We start from the raw sequence: 15,338 nt of genomic DNA, 5'->3' as shown, positions 1-15,338 counted from the left end.
TGTGTATAGAATCAGTTGTAGCATTGTTTTTTATTTCAGCAGTACTGGTGCAGCTCATGCTTCGACTGCTCAGAAAGCCAAAAATACCAAAAGCGTTTTTGTACCAGCTCCAACATCAAGGGGCTTCTTACCCTCTGTGGTGACATTGGCTGGTGCACATGAGAATACTGGCATGTTTGCCACTTAATTCTTGTGGACCACAGGGAGGAAAATCTGCTAAACAAGTATCAGAGGTTCTTCTCTACTAAATGCCATTGCTTTATGGTGGTGAACACTTATTTTGCTTTAACTGATCCAATGCAGTTGCTTCCCAGAAGGCTGGATGATGTTAGTAATTTTGGAGCACTTCCCTGTCTCAAGATCAACTGGCAGAAATGAGAGTTATTTCCTTGGATGACTGAGTTCTGTGCTCAAAGAGAATTTTCTTTTGTAGTCTATTGTTTTTAAATAACTAAGGGTTAGCTCACATTAGTAGGTCTCAGTAGTCACAGTAATAGATGTAGGAAGATGAAGTAAGTTTTTTGCTTTGGTGTGTGCAAATATGCCAACAGACTTTTAGAAAATCGTCTTGGAATTCAAAGAATAATATAAATGTAATGGAAGCAAATATTTTTAAATTTCATATTTATATTGGATTATTTATTTTCCTGTCATTAAAGATGTCTAGATATCTGTTTTGTCAGTGATTTTAAGATTATCAAAGCCTGTTATATTTAAATACGTTGCAGATACCCTCAAATATTGGTAGTGTTAATTTTTTCCTTGTTTTTCATGCCATCTTCCTAGGGCACTTCATTCTGCATTATCATTTGTGAATAACTTCATGTAAAACCAAAAGAGCTTATAGTCTTTGCTTTCTGCTTTTTATGCATAACTCAGTTGCTTTTAAAAGTCACTGCCATTAGTGTGGTGCATGGATCAGTTCTTTTTATCATCACGTTACAACCTCATTTCAAAAATACTGCTTCATCCAGCAAAACAAATACACTGGAATTGGCACGCTTTAAGCATTATTTCCTCCTCTGCATTTTCTGCAAATGTTGAAGAGTGTGGGGTGGTTTATTTAAGATTCCCTAGCCTTACTTAGGAAGCAATTTCTCTTTGCATTTGTGTAGTACATGGTATACATGAGACAGGAATTAAGGAGACAAATCCCTGGCTGAACTGCTGGCCTTGGCATGAGTTGGAACAGACCCCAAGCTGGCTTTAACCTATGCCAGCAGAAGATTGACAGTAGAATTCATTACTCTTCTCTAGCTCGCAGCAGCTGGCACAAAAGGAGCTCTGCCAGCTTTACAAAAGCAGGGAGCTAGCTTACAATAGTCATTCTTCACTGCACAACTATAGTCAGGCGCTGGCGACTTTGTATGGTTCAACGGGAAATAGAATTTAGTCTGTAGTCTGTTTCTTAAACACAGCACTCCTGTGTATTAATACTTGCTGCGAATTTTTCCCAGAGTGTTGGGTTTTGTTTGGGGGGGGACACACATCTTATTAAAACTTCAGCTTTTCTTACTGAATACTTTGTTACATTTTCTTGTAGGGCATTTCAGACTTTCTAGTTTTGTTACTGCAGCCATTTCAGTGTCATTTTTCACTTCCTCCTGCTTGCACCTAAACATCAGTCTCTCTGCTGACGAAAGTGATGCAGAGCAAGAGATGCCAAGATATGCAGCTTTTACTGTAAAAACTAGTCACTTTTCCTTCCTATCTACTACGTTTGTCATTGAAATGCTGTTATTATGCAACATAGATGGAAAGCAGAAAGCTAGTCATTGCTGAGCATAAGAAGTATGTATGGTCTGAATCTGAAGCGTGCATAGCCAAGTGTTTATGTCTGACTACAATTACTTGACCTTTGAGAAGATTTTTGGAATGATTCCAAAAAACCCAGAATTTGTCCATCTTACTATCTTGAGCAATCATTTTATTTTTTTTTTTTTCTTGAAAGGGATTCCTTTATGAACCAGTAGGCGCCTGTTTTTTAAAGTAACAATCCAGCATTTTGTAACCCATGCTGAATTCTTTTGGATGAACTGTTTTATAATTAATGGTATTGCATTAGGGTTTCTGGAGTGTCCCAGCTAGAGAGTCACTGACTGAGGCATCTATTGCACAAAGAATTATTTGAAATTATAGCCTCCGCTACAAAATTCTGCAGTCTGTGTTGGAGCAAGTTTGATCCAGACCACTCACAGAGGAGGAATATGTGAGGAAGTAAAAGGTGGAAGATGAGATAACAATGAAAGTGTTAGTGTTGGCTTCAGCCAGCAGTTTGTCCTGTCTAGTCATCTAGTGGTGTTCTGTAAGCACCGCAGGCAGACCTTCAGACCTTCAGACCCTTCATGCTTGCAAAGCAGGTAGGCAGACCAAAAATTCTAAAACATAAAACTGTACACAGTAGCCTCCTTTCTGCATCATAACAGGGCTTGAGGCATTGGAGCACCATACCCAGTATATGCGTGGGCAGATTTTCTCTCCTCTGGCTGAGAAAGTGTGCATCTAGGAAAGGCTGTTTCAAGAACCAATCTAGCAGTTTTCTCCAGCCTGCCATCTCTCCTAGGGAGCAGAGAGGAACTTGCCTGTATGTACTGTGTAACATATGCATAATACAGAAGAAGCCGTCATGGAAGTCCGTGTACTGTGTAGCATGCACATACAAGGCAGACTGGAAGGCAAGAAGACAGGCCATGAAGTCTAAGAAAAGATTGCAGCTGGGAAAACCCTGTTGAATAATCTGTTGCCCCTTGGCTGGGGGAAAGGGCTGGTAAAAATGGCCTGTAGAGCAGAAACAATGTTCAAACCATTTGTCCTATTCTGTTCTAGCATAAGTGTTGTGAGATGTATTGAGGGGTTTAATTCAACTGTATCTGTCTGGGTTGCTGTTAAAATATTTTTCTGAAGGAAAAAGAGGATTTGCTGCTAGTTTCTAGGAAGAAAAAGAGACAGTGAGATGCTGACATAAAGTTAGCCAAGTTTCTCAATTTTGGGGAGGCTGGAGCAAGGGGCTTCTAGGAGAAAAGACGAAATCATTCACGTTTGAGGGCAGTTGAAGTGATAGACTGAAGTTAGAAGCTGCAGCGCTGTGAAACATGGCAGCATAGCCATCAGCGTTTTCACAGAGGCAGAGTGGAGGAGAACCTCTTCGTGTTCCAGTCAGGAAGGAGAAAACTTGTTATTTCCTGCTGATGCTGCCAAAGGGGAATCCCTCTGTTTTTTCTCTTTCTTGACGGAAATAAGCTAGGGCTGATTGTTTCGACCTTGCCAAGGAGGGAATTGACCTTCCTGCTTGTTTGCCAAGAAAATAATTTGTTTTCTTTATTTCATAGCTTTTCCTTTTCATTGTAAAGCATTAGTAACCCCTTCGTGGAAGGTTTACGGCACTGTGATTCCCATGCAAGTAAGTATAAATTTGTGAATGTGTTTCCACCATTCTGTACAGAGTGTTAGAGGTATTCAGGCTACCTCCATATAAGCTAAATGTGGAAGTTAGAATTTGCTATCTAGGGATCTGAAAATACAGAAGTATCAATTCTTCCTATTCTTGAAGTGGAGATTCACCCAAGTGTAATAACAAAAACGTTGCCAATTTACAAGGACTGATTTCTCATCAGTTTATATTTTTGTTTATTTTATCAGTGAACTGCTTACTACTTATGTTGTCAAATGAGATTTGACCTATTAGTTTTCTGAACTAGATGCTTTAAGAGCTTTTCATTGCATCCTTTGGTATTCCTTGGTACACCCCTCACCTCTAAAATCATTTACAGTAATGTTTCATGAGAGGCTATGTTACAGAAGTACTGAAATTAAAGCAGACTTGCGTCATTTGCTTTTTCTCTGTGATCATGCCAGTATTTTATTAATGGTACAAGTTATATATTTTGACTTCCCTGCATTTTTGGGGAACCGCCCACAGCTTGTGCTTGTACTAAAGATGCCACTACTATCTTTTCAGTTTTTGGAAACTTCAGGCATTCATCTTCAGTAGTCAACTCACTTTCTTTTTAATAACTTTTCCCTTGTGAAATTTGTATTCCCTTTAGGCCTTCTGGCTATCATTAACTCATTAGGCTGTTTTGGTTTTTATCTCAGTCATATAGTAGCCTTACATGATTGTGGTGTTCCCTTGTTTGGTATGCCTGCTCTGTACCACTTAAAGGTTTGTGAATCTTGAGCTTTTGAGCAGTCTGTAAAGCGGCCTGCCTTTGCAAAGTAAGTAAACTCCTGTATGTGTAAAGGACTATTGTCATGATGCACTTGAATTATAGCGTATTCACTTGCTGCTGGATTTTGTTACTTTTTTTTCATTATGTCTTATGAGATGGGGAAAGTATTTGCTTTCTTGAAATCCACTTTTACTTCTGTATTCTTTGAACCACATTCTACTGAATCCAAGAAACTGACATTTGCTAGTTTCACATTTTCCTTCTGTTTTGTCGTACTTTCTCCCGTAACTAAAAGATGCAGAATGGTTTGTACCTCAGTTAATCTTAACATCGTTTTTGTGCATCCTGAATCCTTTTACCGCATCGCTCTTAATGCTCAGTCCACTAAATTGTTGCAGCAGGTGCCTTATCTGCTTTATGGGCTTTGCCGTCAATTGATATATTTGTCCATGATTGTCATTAAACAACTTGTACTGTGTTTTTATCTTTGTGGAATTGTCTCATTCTCAAGGTTTAAACAAGGACGGCCTTTGTGCTTCTACAGTGACATACTTCTAGTCTTATTTTGCTTATCTCTTCTTCCTGTTAACTGTTTTCTATGTTTTTCTAGAGTAAAAGTGAGCAAACCATTAAATCTTTCTGGGCATCTACTATTGTGCTAAACAATTTAGGTGGCAATTGGTGTTCTGCTGTCTTCACCTGGGTATTACTTTTTTTTTTTCTTCCAGGATGTTTTAACTGCCTGAAATATGTTTGTAAGAAGAGGGGTTTTGCGGTTTCTTTTTTGGTTTGGGGTTTTTTCCCCATTCTACACTTTATTTTCCAGCAGTTCTTAGATTTCCCTAGTGGAGGGGCCTCTTATGGCCCATAAAAGAGAGGAGACAGCAGATTGTTACAGCTTGTCTTAATACAGTCTTTGTCTGAGGATGATCTATGGCCAAAATATGGCAAGGAAAAAGAACAGCTTTATGGTTTTCTTGTTACTTGGAAGTGCCTTTATGTATTCTCTGTGTGTATGTATAGTGTCTGAGATGTTTTCATGGTATGCTGGCAACTTTTGTTCCTGTGCTTTTTTGGTTCGATCCTAGCAGGACTTGTGGGCCAAATGCTTGATAAGAGAAGGTTTCTTGTCCTAATTTTCCTTTTTTTCAGAAAAAGGGCATCTGTAATGGAAGTGTTACTTAAGATGGGGATCTGACTGGAAAAGGGATTGGCCAGGCGTCTGGTTTGTCTTGGTGTAGACTGAGCTGTGCAGGTATGGAGGAGAGGTTAGCGAACATCTGTTGAGGCAAATTATGGAGGTCCTAGACCAGGAAAAAAAACATGGACCAAGAGTAGAAGGAGGAGCTAGGAGGTTTTGAAGTATTTGTGTAAACTGCAGTATAATTTTTTCATATTAAAATACGAACTTGAACTGGCTCCTGTCCCCCTTCCTTAAAAGAGTGTTCAAGCAGAGCAGTCTTTCATATTGTTCAGCTGTTGATAAGAATTAGTTACGGGCGAAGTGTTACGGCAAGTCATTTCCTTTTCTTGTTTCTAAGGTCTCTGCTTTTTTGCTTGTTGAATTTTCTAATTCTTTTTCACACATATGGATTAACAAAATTCACTGTGCTCCAGATTTTTGGAATGTCAGAATTCTAGTGACAAAGTTAAATATAAAAATCGGGCATGATTTCAATACTTTGTGTTTACTTTCTGCCATATAACTTTCCTTTCATACCTAATTCAAGAGTACATTTCACTACTTCCATGTTCACCAAATCATAACCACACGAAGAGGTTATTCACCACTTAGGAATGAAAGTCCATGTGTTAGTTATTATCTTTGCTGTGCTGCAGCACTTCAGAAAGAGTGCTTGGGAGGGACTTTAAATGCTGTACCCAGTCTTTGCTCTCTTCTAGGCGAATGCAGATACCTAAGAAATGCTACCCTCTTTCATTGTGGGGGGGAGGAATCTTCATTCTTCCCATAAGTTAGCAAAAGTTGGATTTTTAGGACTAGGCCCAAAGTAGATAGCATGATTTATTGTATCTGAATATGCCAAGTAAATACCTCGATGTTTCCACTCAGTTCTAGGAATAAAAGTCATCTTTGTTTAAAATATGTGAGGAGTTTTAGTTGATGTCTCACAGGAAAATTATGAACATCATTATACAAATATGCATTTTAGTAATATTTACAATTATTTAGATGGTTCGTTCTCTTTTCAGTGTCTAGAAGACTAAACTAAAGAAATAGCATGGTTGCAGTTTACCTTTAAATCCGGATTGCAGATTTTTCTTTATTATTATTAAAATCAAAGTTCCTGTAGATGACATTCAGGAAAACCTGATCAGCGGGGAATTTCCTGCTGTCTGAATTCATGGAGACAAGTTACGCCACTGCAGTGATAGCCACAGGCTCCATTTGAGGGGAGCTTGTTGTGATGCTGTGACCTAATATGGCATTCCTGCCTGTGGGAGACAGATTAGGAGGCTGAATTGTTGAATTCCTGGAAGGTGGTGGAATGACTATAGATAGTGAAACTATCCTTTGCACAAACTCATAGATGCTATCAGAAGTGCAGAGCCGCATTAATTTCAGCGTCTTGTGAAAGGTAACAAAGCTGTTCGTAGGGCGAGTGTAACAGATTATACGGGAACTGATGTGGGATTGCTGAATCTTGTTAAATTTCCTCAATTGTCACAATTTTTGTAGGCTTTTAAACTGCCTGCTGGCAGGCAAATTTTATTTAGTTTTTGTCCTTTAAAAAGCAGTTATTGTTATTTCATTCCAGCTAAAATCAAAAGCTGTTGTCTGCCAAGATTGCTTCTTTGTGGTCCTTATAAATGGAGTCATCTTATTAAGAAGAAATCCAGGCCTATTTCTTGCTTCATGACATGGGCATAAAGCCTTGCTTGGGGCAAGAAAATAATCGGGGGAGTGTATTATTAGATGGTGGGTGTTGGACAAGGAGACTGAGAGAATGTATGGAAGGGAGAGAAAATATGTGGGAAGTAAATGCCAGGGAGGAAAGAAGATGGAGAGAGAAGGGTCCAAAGAGAAGTCCCACTGAACAGGGGGATCGGGAAGCCGTAGCGCAGACGATTCGTATGAACTGGGCAGTGGGAGAAAAAGAGAAAGCAGGGGCAGGGTTTAAAAGAAAGATGTAAAGATGGGGTGTTAAGGCAGCGGTTCTGTCAGGGTGGTCAATTCGTTTGGAGCCAGGCTTATCTTCACATCCCTCCTGTCATGAAAGGCTGACAGAGCTTGTTTAGGATGACAGCCTCAGTTAAGCTGGTTCCTGCAAATGGCCCTGGAGCGTGGAAGAGTCCAAGTGAAAGGACAGACTTAACACTGGCTGTTTTTCAGTTTACTGGGTTGTCATTTGATAGCACAGTAAAGGAAGGGCCTGAAGAAGGTTGCGGCTCCTTACAGGTTCTTACTGAGCAGGCTGCGCAGTCCCGGTGATACAAGACAAGTAGGTAAAAACAGTCATAAAAGAATATCTGGTAATATCCAATTACCGGGTTCTTTTTGCTCCATCTCCTGTGGTGAGACCACTTCCCTGCAAATACATGGGAGGACCTGCTTTCCAGTGTCACCCTACATCCTCAGCTCATGCAGGGGAACGATCAGTACAGGAAGTTACAGGACTTGTAAAAATGCCGTTTCATTTCATTTTCCTCCAAACAGGTGTAGGCTTTTCATAAGTAAAAATTGAAATGGGGTGGGTGTGTGTAGGCTTCTGGAAAAGCCTCCCAGGGCAGTTTTCTTTTCCCCGTAGGCAAATCAGTCTTGCTCAGGAGCCATCCTGTATTAGACTTTAGAATTGAGTGACAAGTATTAGTTTTCTCTGAAGATCTTTTAAGCGTGCACAGCCAAGGAAGGGGTTGGCAGGTGAATTAGCAGAAAACCTCAACTTGCACTTTTGTGTAAAGCAGGGAATGTGGTAGACTGAGGTCTTTTGGATAGCATAGGCAATAACAGCAACGTTTTAAAAAGAGAAGCGTTAAGCGCCTTCATTATATTCTCCCTGAAGTTTACAGCCCACATTATGCACTAAAAATTCAGACGTTTTCTCTGTCACTGTCAACCAATAAAATTTACTTTAAAAACGAAAAAGATAAAGCTGCGACTCGGTGATCTAACACTTCAGTAATTTACTATCATAAAATAGTTTTAAGTATAAATGTTTTATCTTATGCCAAGCTGGACGCTCAAGATGTTTTGTCTAAAACATGAGATAATGGAAAGTGTATTGTGGCATGTGAATTACTTTAGCCTCTTGGTGGTAGATGTTTGCTTAACCAGAAAAGAATGTGTTGAGGTCCTTGCCAAAGGAAAGGTATTGCCATACTTTGCATTTAGAGTACTGTAAATAAAGCAGTAAATATGTTTCGGTTCATGTGTGTTAATCCACAAGTTATGAATGCATTCATTCAATAAGAAATGTAATATACTGTTATCCCTTTTAAAGGGTTTCAGTAAGAAGAGGTCATAATTACTTTGGGTTGAGAGAAACATGAAACCAAATATTTTCATGATGATTGAAGTTGAATATGAGAGAAATAGTTTTTGCTCAAACTAACTTTCCCTTAAATCCCAAGAACTCAAATCCTGTTTTACCTTTCAGTATTCTTCTTGTGTGCTGATTCCTCTATGTACTGTTCTTCATCACACTTTACTGTAAATCATAAAGCATATAATTTCCTTCACCCATCCAGTGTTGGTTTTGGCAAACAAAAACCCAATTGCATAATATGTTAATGATCAGAGAAGGTAGAGCAGCTATGGGAAATGCTCCACTTATTGTCCATAGTGTATTTTGGTTTTGAACTTCATTCGCCTTTAAGTGATACAATAACGTAGTAGTAATTTAATAATGCTGATTACAGAAAGAATTGCATAACTCAGATTGCAGTGTAATAATGTCAGAGCATCTCTTGGATGCCGCAGTTGTAGCAAGTGAAAGCAACAGGGTTTCTTTTACAGAGGGCTTTGAAATATCCCTTCCTGTCCCAAAATCCCACCTTCAGGTTTCCAGTTAGAGAGTTAGGAGAGAATATTACAGTTCTAGGAAATAATTGTGGCGAAGATGCTCAGTTTATTTTTTTACTGTGGCATCATTTGTTACGTACCTGGCTTTACCCTCCAGGGTGAAGAGGAACCCTTTTTTGGGACAGGACTGCACATCCGAGCCATGCGCCTCCTGTAGCGCATGCACATGTGGGGATTTCTACAGCGGGTTTCTTGCAGACGGTGCTGTAAGCAGAGGTTTGTTTAGGCATAAATGGGGATATTGTGCCATCTTTTCTGGGTATCAGAGCCCTTACTTCTACATAAACAAGCTCTAAGTGCTTCCAATACCTCTGCTTTAATGGTTGTCCGGATATGCATTTTATTTCACCTTCCTACTACTTCACTGACAATTCATAAGCAAACATGATAAGTAAGGTACATTACTAACCATGTAAAATAAACCTGTAGTGTTATAGGCCATAAGTAGAATATTAAGTGTTATTTTTAATTTAGGATCTGATTTTCATAAATGTATCCATTTTGATAACCCTATCTCCGTATCCAATTTTGGTAAAGATATTCATGAAGAACTCAGAAAACGTTTCAGTCCTTAGAGAGATTTGACTTTGATTCTCCTCTTATTCTTATGCTGAGATGTTAGGAGGGTTTAAAAAAATATATAGTTGGATAATAAGACTGAATATGTTATTTGAATCATAAGATAGTTCTTCTGAACATGATATCATCTGAAAATCAAAATCCTCTGAATTGCCAGAAAGCTGCTTCTCCCCCCTTTTTCCAGAAAGTGTACATTATGTCCTTGGTAGTATTAGAATCCAAAACAAACTTCTCTCTTATTTTTAAGGTACAATGAACTGGATGCCAGTAGAAGCCTCCTAGACAATTTGAAAGGCAAAGTAATAATTGAGTATCCAACGTTATTTGTGGTCTTGAAAACACTGAAGAAGGACATGGTGGTTCTTGGCCAAGGTAAGCATATATTTATTTCCTGTTATGCTATACTTAGATATTTTAGTTAAATAAACAATAATTAAGGATACACCTATTAATAATGCCAGGAATGTGCAGTATGTCTTGCATCTCCCTCTGAATCTAAAAGCCGTAAAACCGCTGGCTGATGGCTTACACCCATAAGCTGTGTTGTGATTTTCCTAACTGTTTACTGGTGCTTGATTCTTGTTTTGTATATTTTTAGCCACTAAGGTAAAACAACTCTTCAGACTTCTGCTGAATTTTTTATGTAGTGAAGTGTGACAGAGTTGGTTATTTCTGAAAAGTCAAGCTGTCTGGGGATGATGAGTTTTAAATAAGCCTGCTAGTCATGCAAAGAAATCATTCTCCATTATTTCCTAGCGTAATTCCTAACATTGGACAAATAATTCTGAATTACAGTATAATTATTAGAAACGGTAATGGCAAAGTAGGTTTTTGAGTGGGCTAAAAGCACACTTTGGAATAGTCTCAGCTAAGGGAAAACTTTCATCTTGGAGTTAACTGAAAGGTGAGTCCAGGTCTGGCAGGAATTAGTATTTTAGTTTTGAAGTTAATTTCCATCTTTCTCCCCAGTATAAAGGCTTCATGTCTCAGCTTCACTTTCTGCAGCTGCTGATGTAGGGAATCAGTTCTGTTGCCTCTTAGTCCCCTGGCTAGTCACCTTAGTTATCAAATTCCGTACTTTTCAGTGATGAGCCAATCTGTGGTTTTTATTGATGTCTGAGAAAAAGCTTTGAACTATGTTTGCAATGGCTGTTTCCCTGCAACAACTCAACTATGGCTCTATGTGTATGTAGTTTGACTGAATAAATATGAGACTGAAAATACAGCGATACCAAACTTCGTGGGTCATGGCTGTTCTGGCTAGATGATCCATTGGAGCAATCTGCTCTCAAAGAAACCGTGTGCAAACATTTCTTGCACTGTGAACTGCAAGAGCTTCTGAGAGTGAGACACCATGCCAGGGGATGAGGTAGGGGTCTTGTCTGAACAATTAGGTCCACTAATATTCACCCTAGGAGTGCACATATGTATACTGGAGTACAGGGAAACTGGGTACTTTCAGTTTACCTATTATTTCTTGATCTAGGTCCCTTGCTTTTCAGTAGTCGGCCCTACCACTGTGTCAGGAAGGAATTAAAATTGACTGACTCAGAAACTTAATCTGAATAGGGTAGTTGTCATTGTCTCCTGAGCTAGCAGGGAGGTTGTCCTTTTAGGGGCATAGATTCAAATAAGTGTTGATTGAGCAACTGTATTTTGAGGTGCTGCCGCAGCACCTAGCTGATTCTGTAAAGGCGAAGTAGAAGGGCAAAGGGAAGAGAGAGCCAGTAACAACTGGGGAGGTGCCCCTAGGTCTGTCACAGGGCAGTGCAAGTGTGTGTCTTCAAGCCAGTGACCTTCCTCTGCTGCAAGGATCATTCAGTTAGCAGTCATCCCTGGAGCTGGTATTCAGGGAACACTGGCAGCTGTTTCAGGTTTTGGGAACCATTCATTTTCCTACTTTTTTTTTCCTAACTATTTCTATAGATTCCATAAAAATCAAGTGCATAGCTCACTGTTGAGGTGTCTTGGATATAACATGGCAAAGGTTAATAGCTAATGGCAAAAATAACATGATTTTCAAAGCTTTTATCATAATTTATTTTTTTACATATTCTTAGTTAAGATACTAACACTGAACTTCAGCCATGAGTTTGGTTTGGATCCTTTGTTCTTGGAGGCTCTTCTGTTAAGAGTGGAAGCCTGTCACAGTAACTCCAGACTCTTTCAGGAAGCGCATGTTCCGAACATGAATATAAAAACAGGAGGGCTTTTTTGTTACTGTTACTCCACTTGAAAACAATATACCACTTTTGTTGAAGTGTGGCACGATTATTGTACTCTTCTGTTGTGTGTCATCTTTACAGAATAAAGGAGGAAAAACAGTATTTAGTTTGCTTACCGGTTGCATGCACAGATAATTGCCAAGGGTGGAAATCTGGGGCGCACCTCCAGACTCTCCAGGGAGAAGTCTGTTGTAACGGGAGAGGTGCTGTAGCCCACTCCCATCTCCCAAGAAGACACCTTTCTGCCGCAGCATCTCGTGTGTTACTCGCAGTCCAGTGTCTTCGACACGTATGGCTTTGTGTATCAGTTGCACACTCCTCCTAAGCCATCCATCCTGCTCTTGCTTATCCTAGCTCTGCCAGTAGCGACTTCGCTTTCTGCCTTCCCTCTCCGTGGGCATCCGGAGGGCAACTTGTCTCGGAGCGCCTGTCCGGCTGACCTCCCCTTGACATTCCAGGCAAGCAGCTGCAGCGTTGATGAGGGGATGTCTGGCAGGTTGTCTGCTGCGGCACGGGGGCCTCGACTACCATAGCCCTCCAGAGTCTGTTTTCAAAGGACCCAGGCTAGGACGAGAAACAAAGTCTTGTGGAAATTTAACTTCTAAAATGATGGTTATTTACCGAGCAATCTCAGATCTACCCCCTTCCCCAGGAAGAACAGAGGGAAGTTTTCATAGCCACAGCAACAGGCACGTGCTGGGGAAAGATCATTCCCCCCTACGATCCAACTTACTACCCCCAAAGACTGGGGGAGAGCTTAGAGCTGGACTCCTTCAAAGAGAGACTGCTAAAATTTAATGAGGACAAAGCCTATTTCTCCTATCCTTGTTCTCAGAAATGGCTGAAGTATTTTAACTGAAACTTTCAAAAAAATACGGAAAATAAGGATTGAGGAAGGAAACTGGCACTGCAAATTTTAAAACCAGAGTTTAAATTTTACATAATGAGTAAAGTGCAGACAGTTTTACGGTGGGAAGGCCTGAGCAATCTTAATTTATAGGCAATGCTATCAACACCATAAAAATATGTTCCTTTCGAGTGAAGACAAACTGTAATTCCTGTTAAATAAAATCTACTGTAACAGACTAAATTAAACCTAAAATTTGTCTGTTGAGCTTCACTATGAGTCAGAAGATTGCCACATTCTTTTATGTGATGTTTTGATGCTTGACTTGCTTGTAGCAAAAACTACAGGTGCTCTGATTTCAGCATACAAGGTCAGTCATGGCTGAAGATAGTAGGGGATTATAGGAGCTTTTACAGGACTTAGGGGCAAAAACAGTCCTTACTGTGTGCATTACTCGGTACATATCTGGCGTATAAATGTTAATTGATTATACACTAGATTTAATGTAGACAAAATGTGACCTCCGATGTTTCTGGGTGAAATGCTTCTATTTTCTTGAACAAATTCCATTGAAAATGTACAGGTGCACACTGTGTCCTATGTATTATCCCTGTTTGCCGGCTGTAGGACTTTGCTTGACATGACAGTACCTATATTGCATCAGCTCCCTTTCAGTCATGTTTCCTTAATGAAGCATCTGACATTAAATGCTCAAACTTATTTAAATTCATAGTCAGATCAAATACTGAAAATAACAATGAGAGCAGAGTGTGAATCACGGGCCTACTTTGCTGTAGTTTATTTTTGTGCTGCTTGAGCGCCACCGACCAGTGGCATTTGGTGACCTCACCGCAAGGTGACCGGGGTCAGTGCTTGTTGAAGACGGAGTCTCAGGCTGTGAGGCTGAAGACCAGTTTGGGAAATGAGCGCTTCACGATACGATCTCAGCAGACCACAACAGCCATGTCCTCCTAAAGCACAAGTATTTGTGCAACGTTAACCTCTCAGCCTTAGCTCATGGATTCACACAGCTTAACACCATCTTTGGGATGCTGGAACACGTGAAAGGAGTACACAGGTGCATTATCTTAATTCTCCATTTCTGTTTAGAATTTCTCAGTAGTTCCCTGTCTTAACTGAAGTGCTAAAAAAGTGTAAATGATTAATCATTCATTACAGTTGTAATATATATGTAGCAAGCCGGAAAACAACATTTAAAACAAACAAGCCAAGAGAACAATGTGAAATTCTCAGTGGATGAAGAGGAGGAGTTTTGTGGGGGATAACTACTCTGCTTACCTACTTGACTGTAAGACCAAGTTGCAACAACTAAAAGAAATTCTCAACATTGTCTTGTTTTCTCCTTCAAGGACCAAGTCCTACCCAGGGATTTCTCCCTTGTTATGAGACTGGTTATGTCTTATGAAATAGCTGTCCTCAAGGAAAGTGTGATTGAAAGGAAAAGAAGATAGGAAACTGCTTCTGTTTGATGAGCAAACAATATTGCTGAAACTAACTGCGTGTTTGTTTTTTGTTTGTCCTACACCCTCAGATGCCAGTGAATCTGCAGAGAACTCGGACAGTGAAAGTTCATCCCTTTCATCTATGGAAGAAGGGGAGATTCGGGACAGTTCATGACGGTTCTTTGGGAGAAGAGGGTGGAAAGAGCCTTTTTATTTTTTTTTATTAATTAAATCCTTTTTTATACAACTGAGTTCTCAGAGGTTTGGTTTGGCTTCTGTCACTAAAGGCAGCACTTCCAAACTGCCTGCCTATTTTTGGATTCAGGAATGCTTATTTAGGAATGTAAATAAAGAGATGGAGAATTGCTGGTTCTAGAAGAAAACTGATGTTCTTATCTAATTGCACCCTTTTGTCCCTATATCTTGAATAAATCAGAGTAAACCAAATTTAAAGTTTTTTCAAGTTAGTTTCAACAATATATTTTTTACCTTTTACCCTAACAGCTCAGTGTCTGATTTCTAAGTATCTGACCACATATTTGTATTTATATGTGGATTTGAGTCTTAATGCTTAGACTTACCAAAACAAACAAACCAAACAAACAAAACCACTGGTGTTCCATTAGATTTATTTCCTTTTAGGGTATTTCTTTGTCATGCTGAGCTGCTGCAAATTATCTCACTGTACTTCTGACTTTAATCTTCTTTGATGACATTTTGGGTGCCTGGTGCAATACATATTTTTTTTTTCCTCTTCTCTCTTACTTGGTTGCATCTTGTTTAATGTATTAAGGACAGGTCAAACCATGTTTTCAGGGTGGCAGTTTGCTGTATGTTTAATCTTCTGCCCTGATCTTCTAAATTAGCATGGGTTTTAAAATCAATAGAAATGTCACTAGTGCTAATGTATTAGACTTCTAAACAATGGTTCTGTTATGCATCTCATATTACTAGTTACCTACTGAAGCCAGGTATTGTAAGTATTTACTGGAATATCAACTAAATTACCTACTT

The 15,338-nt window shown here is 39.5% G+C and overlaps 1 protein-coding gene across 1 annotated transcript in view; it reads left to right on the top strand.

Annotated features, from left to right (window-relative positions):
* The window catches only part of ZNHIT6 (zinc finger HIT-type containing 6), a 34,853-nt gene extending 20,278 nt beyond the window's left edge, over nt 1-14,575 (top strand). The window contains exons 9-10 of the mRNA XM_064455445.1: nt 10,037-10,161; nt 14,414-14,575. Coding sequence (XP_064311515.1) covers nt 10,037-10,161; nt 14,414-14,499 — 211 coding nt within the window. The 3' untranslated portion in view covers nt 14,500-14,575. The remainder of the gene's footprint in view (nt 1-10,036; nt 10,162-14,413) is intronic.
* The last annotated feature ends 763 nt before the right edge of the window (nt 14,576-15,338 follow it).

Source organism: Phalacrocorax carbo, chromosome 6, assembly GCF_963921805.1.
Source record: "Phalacrocorax carbo chromosome 6, bPhaCar2.1, whole genome shotgun sequence".
NCBI classification, from domain to species: Eukaryota; Metazoa; Chordata; class Aves; order Suliformes; family Phalacrocoracidae; genus Phalacrocorax; species Phalacrocorax carbo.
The sequence above is the reverse complement of the archived record's forward strand: the minus strand, read 5'-3'. Positions and strand labels throughout refer to the sequence as shown.